Source organism: Camelus dromedarius, chromosome 12, assembly GCF_036321535.1.
Source record: "Camelus dromedarius isolate mCamDro1 chromosome 12, mCamDro1.pat, whole genome shotgun sequence".
NCBI lineage: Eukaryota > Metazoa > Chordata > Mammalia > Artiodactyla > Camelidae > Camelus > Camelus dromedarius.
Genome location: NC_087447.1, coordinates 10,904,260 through 10,931,754, shown reverse-complemented (window position 1 = coordinate 10,931,754; position 27,495 = coordinate 10,904,260). Strand labels below are relative to the sequence as shown.

At 36.6% G+C, this 27,495-nt stretch overlaps 1 protein-coding gene and 1 non-coding gene across 2 annotated transcripts; both read right to left on the bottom strand.

Moving 5' to 3' along the window:
* Window positions 1-12,716: 12,716 nt before the first annotated feature.
* Window positions 12,717-13,752, bottom strand: LOC105094960 (olfactory receptor 5AN6-like). The gene has a single exon (XM_010987073.3). It carries the CDS (start codon window positions 13,746-13,748, stop codon window positions 12,717-12,719), a length of 1,032 nt encoding a protein of 343 aa, XP_010985375.2. The 5' UTR covers window positions 13,749-13,752.
* Window positions 13,753-24,864: 11,112 nt separating this feature from the next.
* On the bottom strand, window positions 24,865-24,937 carry TRNAG-ACC (transfer RNA glycine (anticodon ACC)). The gene has a single exon. It is a non-coding gene; the product is annotated as a tRNA-Gly (tRNA).
* Between the last annotated feature and the right edge of the window lie 2,558 nt (window positions 24,938-27,495).

Sequence of the window (27,495 nt, the reverse complement as noted above, 5' to 3'; positions counted from 1 at the left end):
TGAGGAAATTTATGCAAATTCTCACCACAAATTTAGCAATTGTTCAATAGCAGTTTACTATTACTATCACTAATTGCGTAGAGATAATCATGATTGACAGCTGTACCATGAACAGAAATGCTCAGGGTGCTAGGGTTTCACGGGTTAATCTGGAGAAATTTCTGAGACATCATTGGCCCTCTAGACAGTCAGGCATCATTGCTTCTAGACAGGTGTAGATTCATATCTCACTTAGGGGTATGCCAACCTCCTTGGAGCCATGAAGATACTAACTACATAAATTATTTTCACTTTAGTTAGCTTGCGTTCAAATATACTTGGGTCAAATGATGAGCATAAAGCTGTGATGAGCCATGATGCTGAGAAAGAGTCAAAGTAAAGATTTCAACCCTTATATACTACAAAGGTATATTCCCTATTTTTGATGATGCAGTCAGCATGTTAGAGCTAACAGATTCATAATAGATAATACCTTTTGACTATGCTGTATAACCAAACTGTCTTCCTTTGAGATAAAAGGGTAAATTATTCGTAACAGCCAAGAAAATTTAGAAAATAATAATAATAATTAGGAAGGACTTGAACTTTCAGATATCAGAAAGTATTATAAACATTGATATTTTATTATTCTTGTAGAAAAGAGCATATATCAAGACGGCAAACAGAAATTTTAAATAAATTTAAATATTGGTAAGAATTTAATATATGACAAAGTTAGTTATTTTAACTTCATAGAAAGATCTTACACAAATGTTTTGTGAGACCTGGCTCACTATAAGTAAAAAGCATGAGGGAAATTAATAGTTATGAATTTATATGCTCTTGAGATGAAAAACAATTTTCCAAAATATAAGAATAAACCAAAAACTATAAGCAAAAAATCATTTAAAACTTGCTTATGGTTTAAAACCCACTTATATAAAATAATTTTGAAATGCACTGGATGAAATGAGAAATAGTCACAAAATATTAAAAAAGACAATGTGGGAATGTCTTTAATATAAAAAGCATAAGTCAGGAAGGGATGGGCAAGTATACATAGTGCTGATGAGTATACAAATGATTCATCCTTTCTGAAGGAAAGTTTTACTTTATATAATCTGTCTCTCTCTCTTTCTCTCTCACACACACACACGCAAAACATGTGTGCTAATTATAAATGCCATAATAATGACTGATATGATTTTGATTTTCATCTTTATACTCATCTGTTGTTTTCCAATTTTCTTCAACTTCTATATTTATAATAAGGGCAAGTTAAGATGTATAAATCTCTAATCCTTAATAACACAGAGAGAGAAAAAGAGGGACAGGAAGAGGAAAAATGACAGAGAGAATGACAAAGAGAATAGACTTTCAGGCTTTCCTGACTTTTACTTACTGGCAGTGTGACTGTTAGCAAGTTATTAACCTCTCTGTGCTTCAGTTGCCTCACTTATCAATGGGGCTAATGACACTTCCCAAGACATGGTTGAGGCATAAGAGTTTATGAAAACCCTTTCCAAATCTGATCTACTAAGGACATTATCATTTGTAAGGGAATGCAGGGTACAAAATCAGGTTACAAAAAGCCAGGAATGTTGCTGGATGATAAAGAACAATACAAGTAAAAGGTTAAAAGGGACAATTAGACAAACACTACCTGTGCTTGACTCTGTGCCACCCACCCTAGTGTCTCCAGACCCCCAGGTACTCCAGAGATGATAATGAAGAGCTATTTGAAGTATTTCCAAAGGCCAGTGGAATTGTACTTAAGTATTTTGTCATATCATAATGGAGAAATGAGGCTGGCCTTTGTTTCAGAAATTATTAACCAAAGTTATGTATTAAAATAGAAATCAAATTAATCAAAATAATCAAAATAAATACAGATCCTTAAGGAAACAAATTAAAAGTGTTCTTGGAAGGAATAAAGATAGGAAACAAGACAAACATATTTTGACAATAGTTAATTACCCTGAAATTTATTAAATTATTATTTTTGATTCAACATTCAATTAACTTTTATAATATGTTAGGCATTATATTATCTCATTTGATCTAGATAATCCTTCACCCTCATTTTACAGATGAAAAATTAGAAGGTAACAGATTTCAAGATCATATCCTTAAGAAACTGCAAAACTTCAACCCAACTTCTATCCCTCACCCCAGAGTCATATCTGATATATATGTTACAGATTAGTGTTTTCCCTGAAATTCAGAGAATTGGGGTAAGGAAAAAGAGCCAAGGGAGAGCCCTAAGTGGAGGATGCAGACATAAGGGAGAGGAAAGAGTTGAAGAATGGAAGAGACTGAGCACCATGAATCTTGCTCCCTGAAAGTCTTACTGAAATGATCAGTGACCCTAGAGATAGCAGGGAATCCACTGTTCTTGGTAAATCTTGCCTTCTCACCTTGGCTCAGATCCCCAGAAAGACAAAGTTCTTAACAAAGCTCAAAATTGCTTATTTCTTTTCCAAAGGAATTTTCCAGTTGGGCCCTATTGCTCTCCAGCGCGGGAACTTTTGACCATGAAATTGGCTGTGTACTTGCAGCCAGAGATGTCCACACCAGGGGTCCTCTTAGATGTGTTACTAAGGGCAGAGATTTTTTTAAAAGACAATTAGAGGGAGAAAACTCTCCAGATACTTGCTCTGTGGAGTTATGGTTGTCACAGAGTTTTTGTTACTGCTAATTTCATGTTCTCTGCCATGTCCCTTCTGATTCAATTCTCACTTCCCCTTGGGCCTAACATGACCTCATGATTGTAGCTTTTCTTTTAATGAACTTGGAGTCATTTGAGCCAGAAGAGATATGGTGATAATCTAGCCTAATACCTTCAACTTCCAGATGAGCACCTGAAGCCAGCGGAACTAAGGGATTTGCCCAAAATGACACAGCTAGCCAGTAAAATAGCTTGATAACAATAAAATAGATATGGACACCTCACTTTTTACAAAGCACTTCCATTTAGATATATACATACATACATTCCCTCAAATATGTGACCTGAATCAATCTTCACAGAATCCCTGTGAGGCACACATGGGATCATTTCCCATGCATAAGTGAGGAAATTGAGGTAATCAGGAACACAATAAAACTAATTCCTGACAGGGCCATGATTTTCCCTGGTTATGCCACAGGCATTTGTATTACCCCATCTAGGTTGAGTTCCAGCTCTTCTGCTTGATGATCGTGTGACCTCAGACAGATTCACCTATCTAAGCTTTAGTAGTGTCACCTATAAAATGGAGCTGACGGTAGAATCAAATTAGATACTGCTTTAAATTATTCAGAGTGTGTATTACACAGCATGCTTTCCATTAATAGTAGGTGTAATTAATGTGTTCCTAATTGGAGTTCCTTCCAAAATATTACTCTGAATTACTAATATTTCACTTAAAATATCTACTTAAGATCATTCCTACAAACTTTTTTTTATACTCTCTATATTAAAGCTACCATTAGAATAATTCTCAAAAATAAAGAGAATGTAAAATATCATTCAAAACATGTTTAATGGTATGTTAGTTGTAATTATGAATAAATACTCATAGGGACAAAGCTATAATGTGCTGATTCAGCACTCCCATTTCCAGGAATATTATCTCTAGTGCTAAATAGGGCACAGTTGTATTGAAGTAGGAAATGTTGAGGACATGAGATAGGTAGTAGTGGGGACCTAAGCTGTGAGGATGCACATGGAGAAGTTAGAAAGTAGAGTCTGGAACACATGGGGAAAAGAGACGTAGAGTTTATGGGTGATCTATCATGTCAAAGCCACAGTGATCATGAAAAAGATGAAAAGAAATGTTAAGCCATTGGTCTAATGAGATAGAACTCAGCAAATTGAAAGCCAGAGGTGAGACAACCTGGGAGACAGACAAATTGGTTCCTAGAGATTTTTTTGGTTCTTGACTGCGTGTCAGTTAATAGTTGTAATATTCTAGACCTTATACATCCTTATGATAAGCACTATTTTTCTTTTTTCATTTTTCAGTTTTATTAGGTGAAATTGATACAATTTGAATGCACATATACAATATATTTCATGTAAATACATATATACAACACACTGCACATATTTTAAATTTACATATATGTACTGTTCATTGTTTCTAAGAACAGTTTAGAGCTTTAGCTTTTTAAACTTACATAGTTATCAAAGGAATAAAGCCAACCACAAAATAAGAATCAACAGAATGTGGTAATCCAATCATAAAGGACAGTCAAATGTGCTTATACATATTCAAGAAGTCAACCATCTAAGTTATAAATAATAAGTAGTTCATTTGTGCCCTTTTTTTAAGATTCCACATATATAAGTAACATCATATGCCATTTTTCTTTCTTTTTCTGGCTTACTTCACTTAGAATGACAATCTTCAGGTCCATATATGTTGCTGAAAATGGCATTATTTTATTTTTATGACTAAGTAGTATTCCATCGTATATATACACCACATCTTCTTTATCCAATCAACTATCAATGGACATTTGGGTTGTTTCCATGTCTTGGCTATTGTAAATAGTGCTGCTGTGAATATTGGGGTGCATGTGTCTTTTTGAATTATACTTTTCTCTGGTTGTATGCCCAGGAGTAGGAATGCTGGATCATGTGGTAAGACTATTTTCAGATTTTTAAGGAACCTCTATACTGTCCTCCATAGTGGCTGTACCAATTTACATTCCCACCAACAGTGTAAGAGGGTTGCTTTTTCTCCACACCCTCTCCAGCATTTATTATTCGTAGACTTTTTGACAATCACCATTCTGACTAGTGTGAGGTGATACCTCGTATAGTTTTGATTTGCATTTCTCTAACAATTAGTGATATTGAGCATCTTTTCATGTACTTGTTGGCTATCTGTATATCTTCCTTGGAGAGATGTATATTTAGGTCTTCTGCCCATTTTTGGATTGAGTTGCTTGGTTTTTTTTTGATATTAAGCTGTATGAGATACTTGCATATTTTGGAAATTAAGCATTTGTCAGTTGCATAATTTGCAAATATGTTCTCCAGTTCTGTAGGTTGTTTTTTCATTTTGTTGATGATATCCTTAGCTGTGCAAAAGCTTTTAAGTTTAATTAGATCTCATTTGTTTATTTTTGCTTTTATTTCCATTACTCCAGGAGCTGGTTCAAAACACATATTGCTGTAATTTGTAATTTATGTCCACGAGTGTTCTGCCTGTTTTCCTTTAGTTTTATGGTATCTGGTCTTACGATTAAGTCTTTAATCCATTTTGAGCTTGTTTTTGTATGTGGTGTTAGAGAATGTTCTAATTTCAGTCTTTTACAGGTAGCTGTTCAGTTTTCCCAGCACCACTTATTGAAGGGACTGTCTTTTCTCCATTGTATATTCTTGCTTCTTTTGTCACATATTAATTGACCATAAGTGCATGGGTTTATTTCTGGACTTTCTATACTGTTCCATTGATCTACGTGTCTGTTTTTGTGCCAGTACTGTACTATTTTGATTACTGCAGCTTTGTGTTATAGTCTGAAGTCAGGGAGCATGATTCTTCCAGCTCCATTGTTTTTCAAGATTATTTTGGCTATTTGGGGTCTTTTGTGTTTCCATACAAATTTTAACATTTTTTGTTCCAGCTCTGTGAAAAATGTCATTGGTAATTTGATAGGGATTGCATTGAATCTGTATATTGCCTTGGTTAGTATGGTCATTTTAACAATATTGATTCTTCCAATCCAATAGTATAATATATCTTTCTATTTGTTTATGTCATCTTCAATTTCTTTTATGAGTGTTTTATAGTTTTCAGAGTACAGGTCTTTTGCCTCCTTAGGTACGTTTATTCCTAGGTATTTTATTATTATGGATGCGACGGTGAATGGGATTGTTTCCTTAATTTCTTTTTCTGATATTTTGTTGTTGGTGTATAGAAATGCAACTGATTTCTGTTATTAATTTTGTATCCTACAGCTTTACCAAATTCATTGATGAGCCCTAGTAGTTTTCTGGTAGCATCTTTAGGATTTTCTCTGTACAGTTTCATGTCATCTGCAAAGAGGACAGTTTTACTTCTTTGTTTCCAATTTGGATTCTTTTGTTTCTTTTTCTTCTCTGATTGCAGTGGCTAGGACTTCCAAATCTATGTTAAATAAAAGTTGTGAGAGTGGGCATCCTTGTCTTATTCCTTATTTTAGAGGAAAAGTTTTCAGCTTTTCACCATTGAGTATAAGTATAGCTGTAGATCTGTCATATATAGCCTTTATTATGTTGAGGTATGTTCCATCTATTCCCACATTCTGGAGAGTTTTTATCATAAATAGATGTTGAATTTTATCAAAAGGTTTTTCTACATCTATTGGGATGATCACATTCTTTTTATTCTTCAATTTGTTAATGTGGTGTATCACATTAATTGGTTTGTGGATACTGAAAAATCCTTGCATCCCAGGGATACATCCCACTTGATCATGGTGTATGATCCTTTTAATGCATTGTTGGAGTCAATTTTCTAGTTTTTGTTGAGGATTTTTGCATCTCTATTCATAAGAAATATTGGCCTGTAATCTTCTTTTTTTGTGATATCTTTTCCTGGCCTTGATATCAGGAGATGTGGTCTCATAGAATGAGTTCAGAAGTGTCCATTCCTCTGCAACTTCCTTTGGAATAGTTTCAGAAGGATAGATGTTAACTCTTTTGTAAATGTTTGGTAGATTTCACCTGTGAAGCCATCTGATCCTGGACTTTTGTTTGTTGGGAGTTTTTAAATTACTGATTCAATGTCAGTGTTGGCAATTGGTTTGTTCAAATTTTCTATTTCTTCCTTATTCACTCTCAAGAGATTGTACCTTTCAAAGAAATTGTCCAGTCCTTCTAGGTTGTCCACGTTGTTGGTGTATAGTTCCTCACAGTAGCCTCTTATGATCATTTGTATTTCTGTGGTGTCAGTTGTAATTTCCCCTTTTTAATTTCTGATCTTATTAATTTGGGCCCTCTCCCTTTTCTTCTTGATGAGTCTGGCTAAAGGTTTATCAATTTTGTTTATCTTTTCAAAGAATCAGCTTATAATTTCATTGATATTTTCTATTGTTTTTTAGTCTCTATTTAATTTATTTCTGCTCTAATTTTTATTATTTCTTTCCTTCTACTAACTTTGAATTTTGTTTGTTCTTCTTCTTCTAATTGCTTTAGGTGTAAGGTTAGGTTTTTTATTCAAGATTGTTCTTGTTTCCTGAGGTAAGCTTGTATTGCTATAAGCTTCCATCTTAGAATTGCTTTTGCTGTATCCTAGAGGTTTTGGATCATTGTGTTTTCATTTTCGTTTGTCTCTAAGTGTTTTTTTATTTACTCTATGATTTCTTCAATGATCCACTTGTTGTTTAGTAGCATATTATTCAGCCTCCTTTCTTCTCCTTCTGGGACCCCTATAATGCAGATGTTAGTGCACTTCATATAGTCCCAGGGGGTCTCTTAAACTATCTTTGTTTCTCTTCATGTTTTTTTCTTTTTTCTCTCCTGTGCCATTGATTTCCACTACTCTGTCTTCCAGCTCACTGATTTGTTATTCTGCCTCCTTTAGTCTACTATTGGTTCCTTCTGGTGTAGGGATTTTTTTTTAAACTTTTTTTATTGATTTATAATCATTTTACAATGTTGTGTCAAACTCCAGTGTACAGCACAATTTTTCAGTTATACATGAACATATACATATTCATTGTCACATTTTTTTCTCTGTGAGCTATCATAAGATCTTGTATATATTTCCCTGTGCTATACAGTATAATCTTGTTTATCTAGTCTATGTTTTGAAATCCCATCTATCCCTTCCCACCCTCTGCCCCTTGGCAACCACAAGTTTGTATTCTATGTCTATAAGTCTGTTTCTGTTTTGTATTTATGCTTTGTTTGTTTGTTTGTTTTTAGATTCCACATATGAGTGATCTCATATGGTATTTTTCTTTGTCTTTCTGGCTTACTTCACTTAGAATGACATTCTCCAGGAGCATCCATGTTGCTGCAAATGGCGTTACGTTGTCGGGTTTTATGGCTGAATAGTATTCCATCGTATAAATATACCACATCTTCTTTATCCAGTCATCTGTTGATGGACATTTAGGCTGTTTCCATGTCTTGGCTATTGTAAATAGTGCTGCTATGAACATAGGGGTGCAGGTGTCATTTTGAAGTAGGGTTCCTTCTGGATATATGCTCAGGAGCAGGATTCCTGGGTCATATGGTAAGTCTATTCCTAGTCTTTTGAGGAATCTCCATATTGTTTTCCACAGTGGCTGCACCAAACAGCATTCCCACCAGCAGTGTAGGAAGGTCCCCTTTTCTCCACAGCCTCTCCAGCATTTGTCATTTGTTGATTTTTGAATGATGGCCATTCTGACTGGTGCGAGGTGATATCTCATTGTGGTTTTGATCTGCATTTCTCTGATAATTAGTGATATTGAGCATTTTTTCATGTGCCTATTGATCATTTGTATTTCTTCCTTGGAGAATTGCTTGTTTAGGTCTTCTGCCCATTTTTGGATTGGGTTGTTTTTTTTTTCTTATTAAGTCACATGAGCTGCTTATATATTCTAGAGATCAAGCCTTTGTCGGTCCTTCTGGTGTAGTTTTCATTTCAGCTTTATATTCTTTACCTCTGTTTGGCTGTTCTCTATTTTTTCTATCTCTTTGCTAACAACTTCTATCTTCTTGCTCTATTTATCAATTTTACTTCTGAGATCTTTTATCATTCTTATGGTCATAACTCTGAAGTATTTCTCAGGTAGATTGCCTATTTCCACATCACTTGGTTCTTCTTTGGGGATTTTATCTTGTCCCTTTGTCTGGAAGGTACTCCTCTGCCACCTCATTTTGTTTAAATTTCTATTTGTAGTTTTTGTGTGTGGCTCGTTAGTTAAGTTTCTCAATCTTGGAGAAGTGGCCCTCTGTAAGAGATGTCCTTTGTGTCCCAACAGTGCACTCCCCTCTCTTCACCCAAAGGCCTGTGGCCAGATGGCCCCAGGATAGATTTTGGCCAGTGTTTGTGGACTTGTTTTGCAGGTTGCAAGAAGGAAGTTTTCTAGCTTCTGGTGTCTGCCACTCTTGTGGGTGAGAAGGCTGTAGAGGCTTGTGCAGTCTTCCTGGCTGGAGGGTTGGTGCCTCCGCTGGTAGGTGGAGCTGATTCCTGGTCCTCTGGCCTGTCCAGGGCCGTATCTAAGAGTGTGCCAGGAGGCAGCTATAGGGTCAGTTTTAGGCAGTCTGTCTGCTGACAGATTGGGATATGTCCCCATCTATTTAGTAGTTTGGCTTGAGGTGTCCCAGTACTAGAGTGTAAGGCTGTTGGGTGGGCCTAAGTCTCAGTGCTAAAATCCAAGCAAGATGTCAACCTTCCAGAAGAGTTCCTTCTGATGAATATCCTAATGTCTACCATCATGTCTATGTCCCAAAGTTGAGCCACAGCCACCCTTCACCTCCCCAGTTGACCCTCAAGACTAGCTGGTAGATCTGGCCCAGTTTCCTATGAAATTACTACTTTTGCCCTTGGTCCTAATGAGCATGAGATCTTCTGTGAAACCCTTAAATATAAACTCTCTGTTTCCCCCAGTCCCACAGAGCTCCTGTAATCAAGTCTTCACTGGCCTTCAAAGCCCAACACTCTGGGGGCTCCTCTTCGTGGTGCCAGACCTCTGGGGTTCAGGAGCCTGACATGGAACTCAGAACTCTCACTCTTATGGGAGAACATCTGTAATATAATTATTCTCCGGTTTGTGAGTTGCCCACCTGAAGGGTATGTGACCTGATTATATCACAAGTTTGCCCTTCCTACCAGTTTCATCATGATTTCTTCTTTAAACTTTTAGCCATAGAAGATCTCTTCTGGTAGTTTCCAGTCTTTTTTATTGACAGCTGCTCTGCAATTAGTTGTGATCTTGGTGTCTCTGTGACAGGAGGTGAGATCCAGCTCCATCTACTCCACCATCTTGGCTGCCAGTCTCCAAAGCATCTTTATTTAGTTATATACATACATACAGTTTCTTAAATACCTGACCTGACTGAATCATCACAGCAGCAGTGTGCGGCAGACATGCCATTATTTCCTGTGCATAAGGTGATGAAACCAAGGCAATAAGGAATATAATAAAACTATTCATGAAAGAGCCACAACTTATTGTGGTTACAACCTTGGGCATTGGTATTAGCAAATCTGAGTCGAATACCATCTCTTGCACTTGATGATTCTGTGATCTTGAGTAAATTAACTTCTCTAAGCCTCAGTATTATCACCTCTAAAATAAGACTAATAGTATAATTAAATTTGAGGACCCTTATTAAGCTATTATCAGAGTATGTAATCCACACCTTGCCTTCTATTAATACCAGGTATAATTTATGTGTTCTAAGTTGGAGTTTTTTCCAACATATTATGCTGTATTACCATTTCTTCTTTAAAAATAATTAATTAAGATCATCTTACAAACGTTCTCATTATTTTTTTTTTTAAATAGGGCTCTACCCTGCCATTAATATGGCTGTAAAGATGCTTTAGAAACGTCCCATTCTTGGTTCGATCTACTTCAGCTAATCTGAAAGAAAGAGGTGAGTGGGCAATGAGTTAATTATATAATTAAACTCTTGCTAGTATGTTAGTAGTTATGTATTGCCCTGATAAAAACTATAATAATTTAATCCTTTAAGTTGAACAGATTGTTAAGGCAATTTTACAGAACTAAGGCCAAAAGTATAGAATTTGGACACCATGACCAAGCAATGAGGACATTTTTCTGGTCATAAATCACACTTTGTGGCATTAAATATGTGTTGCTGCTCCACTAGGAAGAACATGGTAGATCTCAATATGCCCAATCATTCTGTCTTTAAAGGAAAAAATTTCTCACCTGACAACTTCGTGTGTTAATAGAAAAAAAAAATGACATCTATGCAATATAACTATATGAAGTATAAAATGTAGTTTAAATATTAATGTTATATGTGTGAAACTTAACTCCTATGAACTCCTATTTGAAAAAAATACAATCTTTTTAAAATTATTTTTTAATTCTCTTGGTTAGATTCTGAGTCTCCATGGTAAACCCAAGTCTGATGGTTCTTCTCCTCCCTGCTCAAACCTAAGGTCCTAGATCCCCTGGGAGACTCAGCTCTCTGGGACTCAGGTCCCACCACCCTACACACATCATGACAGCCTTCATTTCTGAGGCCTTGCCTGTCTCTAGGAAGCTTCCATGAAGTGTCCTCCAGTTGCATCCATGCTCAGTAATTAATGACTTGACTTTTTTCTAGACTCTGAGCATCCCTTCTACTCTTGACCTTAAAATTGTCCTTTCTTTCTACCATTGCTTTCTCCTATCTCTTTTTCACAATTCACCTTACAAAAAGACTGAAGGACTAAGATGGAAGAACAAGCTAATTTGGGAATAAAAGTAGACCAATCTCTGATCCTCTCCACTCCTGTTGTCTCCTGTCATCTCCTTTCCTTTTCTTTCTTCCTCTTCCCGTCTATTCTCTCTCTCTCTCTTCCCATTTCTCTTTTTCTGGGCGTGTGTGTGTGTGTGTGTTTCTCACATACATATGCCCTCTGCTCAAGATTTATAATGTCCATTTAAAAACTATTTTTAATTTTCATATATTTAATTTTATACATTATTTTATTTTGATGGATATGTAAATAAGTGCTTTATTTTAAAAATGAAGAGAGAAAATCAGTGAAGAAAAAGATAGTGTGTGAGGCTTCCTGGGTTCTTGTCATTTCACTACATATAATATCAATCAGAACCTCTATTCTCAACACATAATGTTTTGTCTAACTGGGTCTAATGATGGAAACAGACTTTTTAAACTGAATTCAATGTAGGTGGCACTGCTTCAGATCACTTGGTGGTGGCAGCTAAACATAATGGCACCAGCAGCCACTATTGAAAACACTGTGGAGATTTATCAAAAAACTAAAAATATAACTACTATATGACTCAGCAATTCTACCTCTGAGAATATATCCCAAAAAATGAAAACACTATTTCAAAAAATGGATGAACCAAAATGTTCATAGCAGTATTACTTAAAATTACCAAGATATGGAAGCAACATAAGTGTCCATCAACAAATGAGTGGATAAAGAATATGTGATATATAAATGTATATATACATATATAAACAATAGAATATTACTCAACCCAAAAAAAGAATGAAATTTTTGCCATTTGCAACAACACGGATGGACTTGGAGGGTCTTATGGTTAGTGAAATAAGTCATATGGAAACGCAGGTATTGTATGATATCTCCTATATGTGGAATCTAAAAAATAAATTTGGTGAATAGAACAAATCAGAAATAGATTCACAGGTACAGAGAACAAACTAGTGGTTACCAGTGAGGAGAGGGAAGAAGGGAGGGGTAAGGGATTTAGACAGACAAACTACTAGGTATTAAATAAATAAACTACAAAGATACAATGCAGAACACAGATATAGCTAAGATTTTACAGTAACTGTTAGTTGAATGACAAGTTTTAAAATTGTGGATCATTATGCCATGCATCTGAAACATATAAAATATTGTACATCGACTACATTTCAACAAAATAAAGAAAGGATAAAATGAAAATTACAAAATAAACAAAATGGCACCAAAAATTAAGGAAGCTAGGTTTTCACTTACCTCTCTACTTAGCTGTTCTTGTGACTCACTAACCGTCACTTACATACTCACACCCCTGTCTTCCTTATAAGGCTAATAATATCAGCCCAAATCTTATTGATACAGAGATAAATGTGTTGCCTTCTTTGTCATTGTCTTGAGGGCCTCTTTGATCTCCTTGTTCCTCAGACTGTATATAAGAGGGTTTAACATGGGGATAAGGATAACATAGAACACAGAAAGCACCTTGTCCTCCTTCTTGAGGTGGCTAGAGCTGGGAAGCAGGTACACAGAGAGGCCTGTGCCAAAGAAGAGTGTCACAATTGCCAAGTGGGAGGCACAAGTACTGAACGCCTTGGCACTACCTTTGATAGAGGATATTTTCAGGATATAAACTGCAACGAAACCATAGGATAAGATGATAACAAGCAAAGAACAGAATCCAAAAATAATAGATACTAGAAAAAGCATCATTTGGCTGATGAAGGGATTGGAGAAAGACAAGGAAATAATCTGAGGTACATCACAGAAGAAATGTTGAATGAGATTTGGCCCACAGTAGTAGAGATGAAAGCAGGAGATTGTTACAACTAAGCTACCAAGGAAACCACTCCCAAAAGCCCCAGCAATCATATTCTGACAGAGGCCAGGAGACATGATGGCTGAGTATTGCAAAGGGCTACCAATAGCAACATATCTGTCACAGGCCATGACAGCCAAGAGGCAGCACTCAGACAGACCCATCCAGCACCCAACAAAATACTGGGTGGCACAGGCAATGAAGGAAATCTTTTTTTCAACTTTTAAGAAATCTGAAAGTATCCTTGGGCTGACAGAAGAAGAATAGCTGATGTCAATAAAAGACAGGAAACTGAAGAAGAAGTACACAGGTGTGTGGAGGTGGGAGTCCATCTTGATTAGGATGATAAGACCCAGGTTCCAGATTAGGGTCACGAGGTAGATCCCTAGGAAGATTGGGAAGAGGATAAGCTGCAGCCTTTTTTCATCTGAGAGTCCCAGGAGAACAAACATAGCCACAGAGGTATGATTCCTACTGACTTCCATGGACCTGTTTGGTGCAAGCCGGTGAGAAAAAGTGAGAGAAGGGAATGCTTTTATTCTACAAACAAAAGAAATACTCTTCATTTTTCATTCACGTGTGACTAAATATATAATATTGAATCATCAATGTCAAGTTAAACTATGCCTTTTGCGTATAATCACCAACCTCAACTGAAAACTTCTCTTGGATAAATATTGTAACTCTCCATTTGGGGAAAGAAGACAGTAAATGCACGACATTAGTACATATCCCGTTAAATACATGATTTTATGCTTTTCCATTCCATATTTTAGAAATTTATGAGAATTTAAAATAGACCAAATTAGGAAATTTTGTCATCTCTCTATGTGGTGAAAAGAATGATCCTGGTTAGGCATGACTCTGATATTAACTCAGTATTTGAAGAAGCCCCTGAATCTCACTAGGCCTCATATGTAAAATGATGATGATGGAGTAGGTGTTCTCGAAAATCTCCTTGAGTTAGTTAGTCTGTAATCAGGGATGGTGGGCAATTCTGTAACTACCTTTCTGCTTTCATAAAGCCTTGTGAGATTAAAAAATAATGTAATGGGATGATGGGAAGAGTCACACACCATGAAGCAGCTTGGAAATGTGTCTTCACCAGCTTAATGACTCTACCAAGGCTCCTGGAAAGTTAGATAAGACAAGGTTTAAAAAGCCATTATGCTCCCTTCCTTGCAGGTGCAGATTTTTTTTTCTTTCCTCAAGTTATAGATACTTACAAGTTAAAGTATCTCAGTCATTCTTGATTTTCTTTGAGTCAGTGATACTTTGGAACCTGTTGGAAACTCTGGGCTCTCTACCCTGCAAATTGATACCACTTAAAACCATTGTATATGATTTTGTTAGATTCTCGATTCCCCCCAGGATCTATTCATTTTCTCTTTAGAAAAGTATGGTTGAACTCATGATAGGGTTAGGATGCTAAGCAATATGTATGAGTGTTAAGAAACTGAGGCAGTGTTTTTAGAAGCCCTTTTCACATCTCACTGGAACAAATCCAGAGTAGGCAAGCACTGAGTCTTCAGGCCAAATAGTAATTAAACAAAATAATATTGTTGCACCAGACACTGAATGCTCTCTTCAAGATGCTATAGGTGTTATTCTTTGTAGATGGTCATTAGAACACCTCCCAACACCAACACATTTTTATTCAGATAAACTCAGACTACAAAAAAATATCAGAGGAAGCCTTCAAAGGTAGAAAACAGCCATCAAGTGTAGCCTGGGAACTGTGTTTATGGAAAAAATGTAAAAGTCTTGGAGATTTCCCAAGAGAAAGGCTGTGACATTTATGGAATAAACTATGTCAATGAACTACACATATTTGTCAACATTAGCCTCCAAAATGTCTTCCATTTCCCCAACTACTTCCTAATCCCTCATAGCAAAAATGTGTAAATTGGGAAATCCCCATAGACGCAAAGGTTACACCCTGAGAAGAAAGGTTAAATGGTTCATTTCCAAAAATCAGATCAGTCACTACTTCATGGTGCACTATTTTGAGGATTCAGAGGAATGAAGTGATTAATTAGAAAAGAAAGTCAAGATGTTTGCCATCAATATGGAAGGGGAAATGGTAGCAAGACAGACTATGCATTTACCATTCCAAATTTAGGAGTGGATGCATCATTCAGAGAGAAAATCAACAAGGAAATGCTGGACCTGAGCCATACACTACACTAAATAGGGCGAACAGAAAAATTGAGGAGCATTCCATCCAATAGCGTCAGAATACACATTTTTCTCAAGTGCATAAGAACACTTCCAGGTAGATCATATGCTAGAACACAGAATAAGTATTATGAAATTTAATATTAAAATCAAACCAAGTATCTTTTCCAACCACAATATGGATGAAACTAGAAATGAGCAAGAGGAAAGTGGGGAAATCTACAAGCATGTGGAAACTAAACAGCACACTCCTGACAAATCAATGGGTCAAATGAGAAGTCAAAAAGGAAATCAAAATATCTCTAAACAACTGAAAAGAAAAACATAGTACATCAAAGCCAATGGAATGCTACCAAAGCAGTTCTGAGAGGGAAGTTTATATCAATAAATACATATATTAAGAATATAGAAAACTCTCAAATAACATCCAAAATTTACACCTCAAGGAAATAGAAAAAAAAATAATGACCTAAGTTCAAAGTTAGCATACACACAAAAAAAGTGGGGGGAGGATAACAAATCTAAGTGGAAATAAATAAAATAGAGACAAGAAAAACAATTTTTAAAAAATCAGTAAGTCTCTAAGAACTGATTTTTGAAAAGGTAAACAAAATTGATAAAACCTTATCTAGACTAGAAAAAAAAGATAGAAGACTCATATAAAATCAGAAATGAAGGAGGAAACATTACAAGATCTACTACAGAAATACATAAGTTCATAAGAGACTACTATGAACAATTATATACTGACCAATTGGATAACTTGGAAGAAATGGACAATCTCCTAGAAATATATGACCTAACAATATTGAATCAGGGGAAAAAAAAGTCTGAATAGAATAAAGAGTAAGGGATTGAATCAGTAATCAAAAACCTCCAAAGACAGAAAACTCCAAAACCAGGTGACTTTTCTGGTGAATTCTGTCAAACAGTTAAAGAAGGTTTAATGCCATTGCTTCTCAAACTCTTCCAAAAAACTGAACATGAGAAAATGCTTTCAATCTCATTTTATAAGGACAGCATTACCCTGATATTAAAACCAGATAAGAACCCCAGAAGAAAACTATAACCAATATGCCTGAAATATAGAGATGTAAATTTTTTCAACAAAATATTAGCAAATCAAATTCAACAGCACATTAAAGGATCATACACCAGGGTTAAGTGAATATTATTTCTGAGATGCAAGGATGGTTCAACATACAAAAAAAAAAAAAACAATACCTGTGATACACTACATTAATATAATGAAAGGTAAACATCATATGATAATTTCAACAGATACAGAAAAAACAGTTGACAAAATACAACACTCTTTCATGATTAAAACCGTCAACAAAATGGATATAGAAAGAACATATTGCAATGTAATAAAATCCACATAAAACAAATCCACAGCTAACTCAATGGTGAAAATTTGAAAGTTTTTCCTCTAAGAGCAGGAGGAAAATAAGGATGCTAATGCTCACAATTCTTTTCAATAGAGTGCTGAAAGTCTTAGCTAGAGCAACTGGGCAAGATAATAAAGTAAAAAAAATCCAAATTGGAAACAAAGACGTAAAATTCTCATTGTTTGCAGATGATATGACCTTATATGTAGAAAACTCTAAAGACTTAACCCAAAAGTGTAAGAAGTAATCACTGAATTCAGTAAAGCTGCAGGATATAAAATCAACATTCAGAAATCAGTTGCATTTCTATAAAATAACAATAAAACAACTTTTAAAAAAAAACTTTTAAAGCTATCCCATTCAGATTAGAATCAAAAATAACAAAATGCTTAAGAAGTATTTTTAAACCAAGGAAGGAAAAGAGCCGTACAATGAAAACTACAAGACCTTGATGAAAGAAACTGAAAAGGAAACACAAATGAAAGATAGCCCAGGTTCACAAATGACAGCTATACCCATGAATAGGAATACCAAGGATGCTACAGTTTTATGGATTAATTTGGGGAATTTCCCGAGATATCATTGACCCTATAGATAGTCAGGCATCATTGTCTCTAGGTAGGTGTAGATTCAGATCTCATTTAGAGGCATGTCAACCCAAAAGGGACATATATTAAAAGGAAATCAAAATAATTATTATTATATAAAAACAGATCCTCAAGGGAACAAATTAAATTTAAAAGTGTCCTTAGGATAAATTAAGATAGGAAACATAGACAAACATGTTTTTATCATAGTTAATTCCTTTGAAATTCAGTAAATTATTATTTTTGCTTTGGCACTCAATTAACTTTTAAATGTATTAGGCTTTGCAAACATTACCTCACTTGATACTATATGATCCTTTACCCTCATTTTACAGGTAAAAAAAATCAGAAAATAGCAGAGTTAAAGATAATATCTTTTAAACAAGTTTCAACTGTATAGCACAAGGAACTATATTCAATATCTTGTAGTAATCTATAACGAAAAAGAATATGAAAAGAAATATATGTATGTATATATATGACTGAACCATGATGCTGTACATCAGAAATTGATGCAACATTGCAAACTGACTGTATTTCAATTTTTTTAAGATAATATTCTTAAGAAATTCCAGAACTGAGAATCAATATCTACACCTCACCCCACAGTAATACCAGAAAATTTAGGTTGCAGATTAATCTTTTGCCTGAAGGTTAGAGCATCGGAGAATGGAGAAAGAGAACCCAAGGAAGAGCCCTATGTGGAGGAGAGAGACATAAGGGAGAGGGAAGGATTGAAAAATGGGAGAGACTGTGGACCATAAATTTTGCTCCAGGAAGCTCCTACTAAAAGAATCACATGGCTATAGTGATAGCACAGAATCCACTGTTCTCTATAAATCTTGCTCTCACCTTGACCCAGTTCCCCAGAAGGACAGAGTTCCAGACAAAGATTGAAATTGTATATTTCTTTTCCAAAAGGATTTTCCAGTTGTGCCCTACTGCTCTCCACCATGGGAACTTTTGGCCATGAAATTGACTGTGTACTCACAGCCAAAGAGATGTCCACACTGGAAATCCTCTTAAATGTGTTACTAAAAGCAAAAGTGGAAAAAAAATTAAAAAGATAATTGATGGAAAAACTCTCCAGGTACTTGCTCTCTGGAGTCATGGTTGTCATGGAGCTTTTGTCCCTGCTAATTTCATGCCCCACTTTATCATGTCTCTTCTGATTCAGTTCTCTCTTCCCTTTGGATCTACCATGATCCCATGATTATAGCTTCTTTTTTAACAACTTGGAGTAATTTAAGCTGAAAGGGACATGATGACCATCTAGTCCAATACCTTCCATTTCCAGTGAGGACCTGAAGCCTGTGAAGCTAAGAGATTTACCTAAGATAATATAGCTATTTGGTAAAATAGTCTGATAACAATATACTAGACATGTGGACATGTCCCTGTTTACAAAGAACTTTCATTTTAGATAAATACATACATACATTTTCTCAACTACCTGATCTAAATCAATTATCACAGCAGGACTGTGAGGCAGACATGGCATTATTTCCTATGCATAAGTGAGGAAATCAAGGCAAGAATGAATCAACAGAAAATCAAGTAACAATCAAGCTAAGAAGAAAGGAAAGAGAATTTTATTCAAGCCAGACTGAGGATTATAACCTGAGGAACAGATTCTCAGAAGCTCTGAGAACTGTTCCATTGATCAGGTATTGGAGATGCAGTTTTATACATTTTTGAGACAAAGAATTTTGCATGTCATATTGACAGGTTAGCATTATACACAAAGTTCATCAAAGATTTTTTTTGATAAGTTATGCATGGGCACAACAAGCCTTTGGTCAATGCAACCCCTTCTATAAGATGAAAAAGAAATATTAATGTTAAAATTACAATGCTGGCTTCTGAATAAAGGGACAATTTTTTCTCAAAGATTGATTTCATCTTCCTGCCTTGAGGAGGCTTGGTTAATGTATAATATAGATGCACGTTGGGAAAGACCTACCACAAAAGGGATATCTCATTTATTTTTCCTTTATGTCTTAGTTTGGCTGCCTTGCCATAGAAGTATTTATGATTTTCCCTCATCATCTTCCCCCTTTTGATCATAACTCTTTCATTAGAAAGCATTAGGTGATCAATTATTTGGTCCTTCAAAGACAAGTTAGTTGCTTATCTGTCCTGGATTCATCATGTCCCTTGATGCTGGGTCTTAATAGCCCAGTTCTTTCTTTTGTTTTTAGAGTATTATGCCAGTAGGATGCTTGGCAGGGAATTGAGGTTAATTCAAGGATGTCCAATAGGACTTATGCTAACTGTATCTTATATGTGCATTGTGCATGTCCATTATCGTATATAGAACTATAGATGTGATTGGCAGTTTAAATTCCTCTAAGCATTACTTTCTTTCTTATCAGTAAATAAGCATGAAATATATCAATGGAGAAAAGTTTCCTAGATTATACATTTGATCAACATCTCAGTTTGTTGTACAATCATTGCATGTATGCTTTCAGCAGTAGACTTAACAGCAAGCAGTGATACAATGTTATGAGTAATTTGATAGCTAGGAAAAGGATAATAAAGCACATTATGAAAATAATAATTGTCTGTAAAGCAGAGCAAAAAAAATTTGCCTAATCCTAAGGGGAACCATCCAAACAGGTCATTTGATGGGTCAGTCTTTCTTACATCTTGTAACCAATTTGTTTTTTGACAAATTTTTTCTAGGTGTGTCACAACCTCTCCAGAAGTGTTGATGTGAATGCAACAAGTAGTGTCAACAATAGCACAAATGCTTCCTTGTTTGGCCAGTAGAAAATCTATGGCAATTCTGTTATTTAATACTACTTGGGCTAAGGAATTTAGGGACTTCTGTTGTGCTGCAATCCTTTTTGCAGTTTCTTCAGCCATTTCACCGATGGTGGCTGATAGATTTCTAAGCACATCCCTGGTTACATGTATTCCTCCAATAGGAACCAATATTCCTAAAAGATTTTCACCACCACGTACTTTGGTATCCTCATAGCATAGTTCTCTTGACTCCATAATGGGGAGGAAAAGGAGGTCCATCTGCCTCTCTGTATATAGACAATGGGGTAACATAACTTTCCAATAAGCATAAATCTTCTACTTGCCAGCTATTAAGACATTTATGAGCTCGCCCTTGGGAAGGTGAGTAGGTTCCACAATCTGGGGGAGTACAAGTGATTACTCCCAGAGTGCTTTTGTTCATAGCTTTGTTAATTGGAAGTCTTGTTAACACAATATTAAACCATGGGTCATTTCTCTTGCAGGCTTTCCAAAAACTACCTGTATGATATTTGACGTGGGGGAGTGGCTGGCACAAGTGACTTGTATTTTTCTCTTTTAGACATCTGTTGAGCAAGGGACGGAGCAAAAGGGTCTTAGGGTAAGTTGTGTCCAGTCTCTTAGAATTGAAGACAGTGTCAGACAAAGGATGGACATATATTAATGTGCTGGGGAATTTGAACCTGAAAGATCTGAGTATGGACACCTGAAAAGTCAGTGACAGGAATTCCAAGGGGGTTAAATTGGCCTTGTATTGACCAAGGAATTTGGTGACCAATGCAACAATCAGTTAAACTGGCCCCAGTACCTATACGTTGTGACAGTTTTGCTAAAAAGATTTCTTTCCATCCTAAACACTGGGGGAAAGACATAGCTAGAAATAGAATGATAACTTGCAGTTAGGATAGAGATACAGATATTTTCATATACAGACAGTTTGAGCTAGTAAGATAGGCCTTACAGGCCTGGTCCAGACTCTTGGGTTAGCTGTCTAACACTGCTGCCATTTTATTCTCATCCTGGCTTGGTGGGGCCTTTCTTAGTTAGTCAAAGCCAGTGTCAGAAATAGGAGTTGCAGTCCATTCAGGAGAGGAGGCCTTTTTAAAGTGAGAAATGTGAATTCAAAAGCTTACTCCTTTAAGTTCTGCAGCACAGGGATTTGCTTACAATACCTGATATGGTCCTTTCCAACGTGGTTGTAAGTCCTTTATTTGATGTCTTTTCTGATAGACAGAATCCCCAGGCTATAAACTGTGGTCCTTAAAGTCTTCATCACCAAGGAGCTGGGGAAGGAATTAGTTACTAATTTTTCATTGTCTTTAAGGTTTTTGATGAATCCTTGACAATAACTTAAAATATCACCTTTAAGAAGTGCTGGTTCATACATACCTCATTTAGATGCATAGTTAACCCAGTAATTATTTCAAGAGGAGACAATTGATATTTACCAAAGTGACCTAAGGTTGAGGAGTACCAAGGGAAGAGCTTTGGGTCATGGAAGATTAAAAGCCTCCGAAATTATAGCCAATTGTGTTTTAATTGTGCTATTCATCCTTTCCAGTAATAGTGAAGATTCAGGGTGATAGGCACAGTAAAAATACTGCATTATCAACCCAATCTTACTGTTACCAAGTAGAAACTCATTCTGCTCAATGCAGGGCAAGCCATGAAATTGGGAGATGAGGTGTTGGGACAAGGAATAACAACTCTATTTGGAAAGCCGGCCGACTGAGAAGATGGGGGACTGATGTGCTAGAGAACCATCTTCCCCAAGTCAGAATTCAGACTCCATTTATACTACAAAGAGGAGGGAATATGGAGTCAGATTAGCTCTTCCCTATTACAAATGGATTTAATAATCTGTCCAGCAAAATGGATTCCCCAGTTGCTATGCAACTCAGGAGGAATTCCTCAAACTTGAATTATTCTTTCCAATATTAATTTGCCTACAGTTCAGACTGTTGCTCTTCTGCAAGAAAATTCCCCCACCCAGTTTGAAAACATGCATATCATTGCCAGGATGAATTTGCAGCCTTGAGAGGAAGGCACCTAGATAAATTCCAGTTGCCAAACTTCAAAGGGTCCCTTAGGAATGGGAAAGTGGCCTTGAGAGCCATGAAAGGGTTTAGCAGGATTATATTTAAGACAGGCAGAACATCAGTCATAAACCTTATGAGCTACAGTGGGAGAAGGTTTCCAGATATATTGTTTTCCCCATAATATCATTTTTCAGGTGCCCAATGGGTCAGGGAATGTACATGTTGGAATAAGGGTAACTGGGCACTTACAGGTACTTTAGGCCTTTTATTTGATCCAAAACACATTTATGAGATGGAGTCAGAAAATCCCCCCTTTTTCCCCCGGGCCTGCTTTTCATCCTCTGAAGCTAGTTCTTGAGCCTGCAAAAGAAATTTCTTAATATTTTCATCAGAGTTACGTTTGAGCAGAAGACATTCTCAAAGGTGGGCAGGGGGCAAGATTCAAGGCAATAGTTTTGGTTTCTATTAAGTCAGATTTAGAATGTCCAGGTATTTTAATGATAGCCAGCTGTTTTGTCAATTGATTGGAGTCTAATTGTTTTAAGATTAGCTGTCCATTCTTTATAGGCTGACCAAAAAGAGGTGAGAAATCCTCTGTTTCCACAGCATCTCAAAATCATGAGCCACTCCAAAGGCATAGTGGCTGTCAGTATAAATATTTGCTATTTGATCCTTGGCTAACTGACAAGCCCTAATGAATGCAATCTATTCTACTTGTTGGGCTGATTTGGTTCTGGTAAATAAGCACTTTTCAGTTATTTCTACCACTGAAGTTATTGCATACCCAGCTGGATAATGTCCCTGCACATCCTTTAAATAGGATCCATCTGTAAAGCAAATTAGATCAGCATTATCAATGGGAACTTCTTGTAAGTCAGTCCTAGGAGTAAGAAAATGGCCAGTGGTAAAGTGGCAGTGGGTGAAAAGAGTAACAATATTTTGCAAGAGGTCAATCTACTCATAGTGTTGAGTATGATGAGAATTTCAGAGTGGTTCAACTGAGTGAGGAACATAAACGGTCAGAGAGGAACACACTACAGGTTCCTCAGTAGTGGCTTTTCATAAGAGAGCTGTCCTCTGAAATAACCCTCATACACAGTGAGAGCCCTTTTGCCAGCAAATCTAACTATTGACTATAATGTCCTGTGGGTCAACGCTGGTCACATTGCCTCAGTTTAATATACCAGAGCGTATCCTCTATCTTCATTTAAAAAAAAAAAGGAAAAATGGTCATTTATAATTAGGATGGCCTATGCTGGACCCTGAGCTAATGCAGATTTTAAAGCATTTTGGCCTCTTCTCTTTCTATCATCCATTCAATTAGGTCTAGTTGGTCAGACTTAAAAATGCATAGAGAGGTTGGGAAAGAGGGAAAAACTAGGTACCCATAGCCTACAACATCCAGTTAGACCTAGAAATCCTCTTAGTTGTTTCTTTGTTTGGGGAAGTGAGAAAGCTGGGATTCCCTGATTCTTTCAGAGTCAATCAACAATCCTTCCTTAGATACTAAATGACCTAAGTATTTCTCAGTTGGTAAGCAGAACTGTAGTTTGTCTTTGGACACCTTATGCCTCTTAGATGCTAATTGTTGCAACAGATGGATAGTGTCTCCTTGGCAGTCCTGTTCAGTTCTAGAACACAAAAGTAAATCATCCACATATTGAATTAAAGCAGAGCCATTAGGAAAGTATACATCAGCCAAGTCAGCTTTAAGTATCTGAGAAAAAATAAGTAGGTCTTTCAGCATAGTGCTGGGGCATAACCATGCAGGTATGCTAATGGCCTTCTCGTGTACAGGCAAAGCGGTATTGGCTTCTTTTTCTACTGGAATAGTAAAGAATTCATGACACAGGTCTATTACTGAGAAATAACAGGAATAACAGTGTCCCCTGGAATGGCCAAGACCAGAGTGTGAGGATTAGGAACCACATGATGGCGAGGGCTCACGATGTTATTTATAGCTCTCAGGGCTTGAGAAACCCTTTAGCCTTTTCCGTTTGGCTTTCTTACAGGTAAAGTGGGAGTAATGCAAGGACTGGTACGAGGAATTATGTCTTTTCTTAAGGAATTCCTAACTAATAGGTCTTATTCCACTTAATGCCTCTGGCCTTAGTGGATCTTCCAATATTGGATAGCTTGGAATTACCAACAGTTACTCTAATAGGAGCAGCCATTTTAACTTTCCCAATCTCTGAGGAAGAAGAAGACCACAATTCCTTAGGCATTTGTAATAGTAAACCATTAATTTCTTCCTAATGTGTCTGAATTTTCATTTCATAACCACTTATGTTCTAATCTGCCTCTATATCTTCTAAACGTAAAATCATTTCATCTTTAGGTGAAAAGGTGACATAAGTGTTATATGACTCCAGAAAAGTCTCATCCAATCAAATGAGTTGGACTACATTTCATCAAAAGGAATATACGTCTCGCTGTGATAGTTCTAAGCGGAAGAGCTATTGGCTCTGATTTTGAAACCTGCATGGGAAAATTTGAAACTCCTACCATTTGAATTGATTGTTTACTCTGAGGGAGAGGCAATGAATAAGAATAGGGTTAAGAACAGATAATGTCGCCCCACCATGTCTACAAGGGCCTTAGAAGTTTCCCCTCCGATTGTTATTTCAGTTTCCCCTAAGGTATTTGTGAGGAGAAGGGGAAATGCCGTCTTGAAATCAAAATCCTCAGAGCACCCTTGCCTGTTTTTTTTTTTTTTAATGGAAGTACTGGGGATTGAACCCAGGATCTCATTCATGGTAAGCATGTGCTCTACCACTGAGCTATACCCACCCTCAATTCTGTTCTTTTTAAATTTTGCTTTATTCTAAGCCTCACTTGAATTTGTGGCAATCTCACAATGAAAAAGAATATGAAAATGAATTTATGTATATGCATGACTGCGACATGCTGTACACCAGAAATTGACACATTGTAACTGACTATACTTCAATTAAAAAAATAAAAGTAACACAGTATTATATGTCAAATATATTTCAATTAAAAATAAAATTTTTAAAAAGGACACATACTAAATACCAAAAGGAGAAAAAAGGATAAGGAAGTAACAGCAAGTTACACCTAACTGTAATTGTTCAATAAAACTGAATCAAATGAATAAAGAAGGCTAGCATCTTCATCAAAGATGTTAATTGGCTGAAGCAGGAAAATCTCGTGTATGGTCTTCTGTTGAAAAACTATCAGGGATGGCATCTATGATAAGAAACAATCCCAGAACCTTCAGAGATCTGAAAGCCACAGACACCAAAAGTGTTAAACAGAGAAGGAATATTTGCTTTGCCTTCTGGTGGAAAAAAAGAAAAGAGAGAGACTGTAAGAAAAAAAAAAAAGTGTCATCCAAACAGACAATGTAGATAATACAGCAAATTATAAATAGTATGTATAACAGGAAATAGAGGGAAAATTGGACTGGGAGGTGTGTGGAGATGCAGGACTTCTCAGAATCCACCTCTTCTTGATTAGGCTCCAGGACACCTCCCAGCTGCATCTCAACCCCAGATAGAGTCTCATTTCCAGTTGTATTCTAGACTGGGGGTCAAGATGAAGGGTGAGATGACCCCTGCCAGGTTACTTCTTCAGTTTATAATTGTTAGAAAATGAACTATGTGTTTCTGTGTGTGTTTGATATAAGCACTTCCTTCCTCGGGTCCATATGGATCAGTCTTGCTTCTTAAGGATTTCTTAAGATGAAAATAACCCAGCCTCCCTTTGCATAAGAGGTTTTATTAGAATAACACGAATATACCACACAATATCAACAAAACCCTTTACAGACGCCAGCTTTGCTATTTATGTTGAATAAATCTAACCTGGTATCGTGATTCTCCCTCAGGAGAGCTTTGTTCTGAGAGAGATGAAACCTCTGTTCTTCCATGAGGTCTCTCTGGATCCCAGATGCCTGATTTATTTCTAGACTGTGGTCCCACCAAAGTGTGTGGTCTGCCTGTCTTCCAACCAGATGGTGCCAGCCATCTAGTCTGGCAACACTGATGGAAGATGCTGCCACATCTCGTTTATAACAGTTCCAAGCCATGACTGCAACAGCCCACTGACTATTTCTTTACTTGCCCCTGGGCAGATCCATAAGCAGCATTGCTCATAGGAGATTTTGGCCAGTGTTAGAAAGGGAGTGGGAAGCATGAAGAGTGAGGACAGAATAAAGGCAGCAAAGGTCTGATACAAGCAGTTGGTGTTTCTTCCCCAGTCACTTAAGAGATGTTACAACAAGGAGACACACCAAGAGTTCAGGGAAGGTAATTGTTGATCAAGCTAATGGGAGAATGCTGGGATACATGGTTTCTCTCTTTCCATGCAAGACAGTCAGACTCTCCCTGCCCAGTTGTAGGTCAGGGAGACCCAAATCAGTTATCTGGACACAGGGAAGTGAAATGGAAATGTTTCCTTAATTGCGTGAATGATCAGAATAGGCAAGTTCTAGGTTTGCCTAGATTTAAGACTAGAAACATGAGACCATTAATCTTTAGAAAAAAGTTTAAAATCTCATCAGAGCTCACTTAATGCATCAGTCACTAATTGGGGAGTATGTGAATGAGTGTGTGTGTATATGTCATCATATATACCCACCCAAAAAATTAGGGGAATGTAGGTGGACAATAATCAGGTTTCTGAAGATGCTAAAAATGAAACCATAAAACAAGTCATAATAAATAATTAAAATGTATAAAAGAGGCATTTTAGAGACAAAATATTTCTTGTATCAAAAGAAGGAAAACCTGTCAATTAATCAATCTGTAAATAATATATTGATTAAAAAGAAAAATGGTCACTTAGAAGAGAGGGAAATGAATGCTTGCAGAGAAAACTTAGTAGTGCCCTGGCGCAGGGGCTCAGCCTGTCTGGACTCCGTGTCCGGGCATCTCAGGCGCTGACACACATCATCCACTTTGCTTTGATTCCTTTCTTTCCAAATAGACTTTTGATCACAACTTGACTTTCCATGTGGTTTCTTCAACAGGACGAAGAATTGTGCCACTGGCACAAGTACAAGCTTGGCGGCTTTGTTCTTCACTGAAAACTAAAAATGGCATTCTGGCTTCTGCAGCTAGCTATGCTGAGCTTGGTTAGCTTCTGTCCATCTGGAAAAGATTCTCAGAGGTCGCGAAATGAGCACCATGCCCAGGATTGTGGTAATTTTACTAAAGTGAATTCGTCCCCAGCTAGCTAGCCACCCCCTGGAGACAGCTGTACCCTGTCCTGTTTCAAATGGCTATAAATTACCTGATTCTTTTAGTGCCAAAAATATTCTGCTTAATGCATGCCTGTTCATATGCTCCATAATAAATGCGCTTGTTTGGGAAGTTTTATTTAACC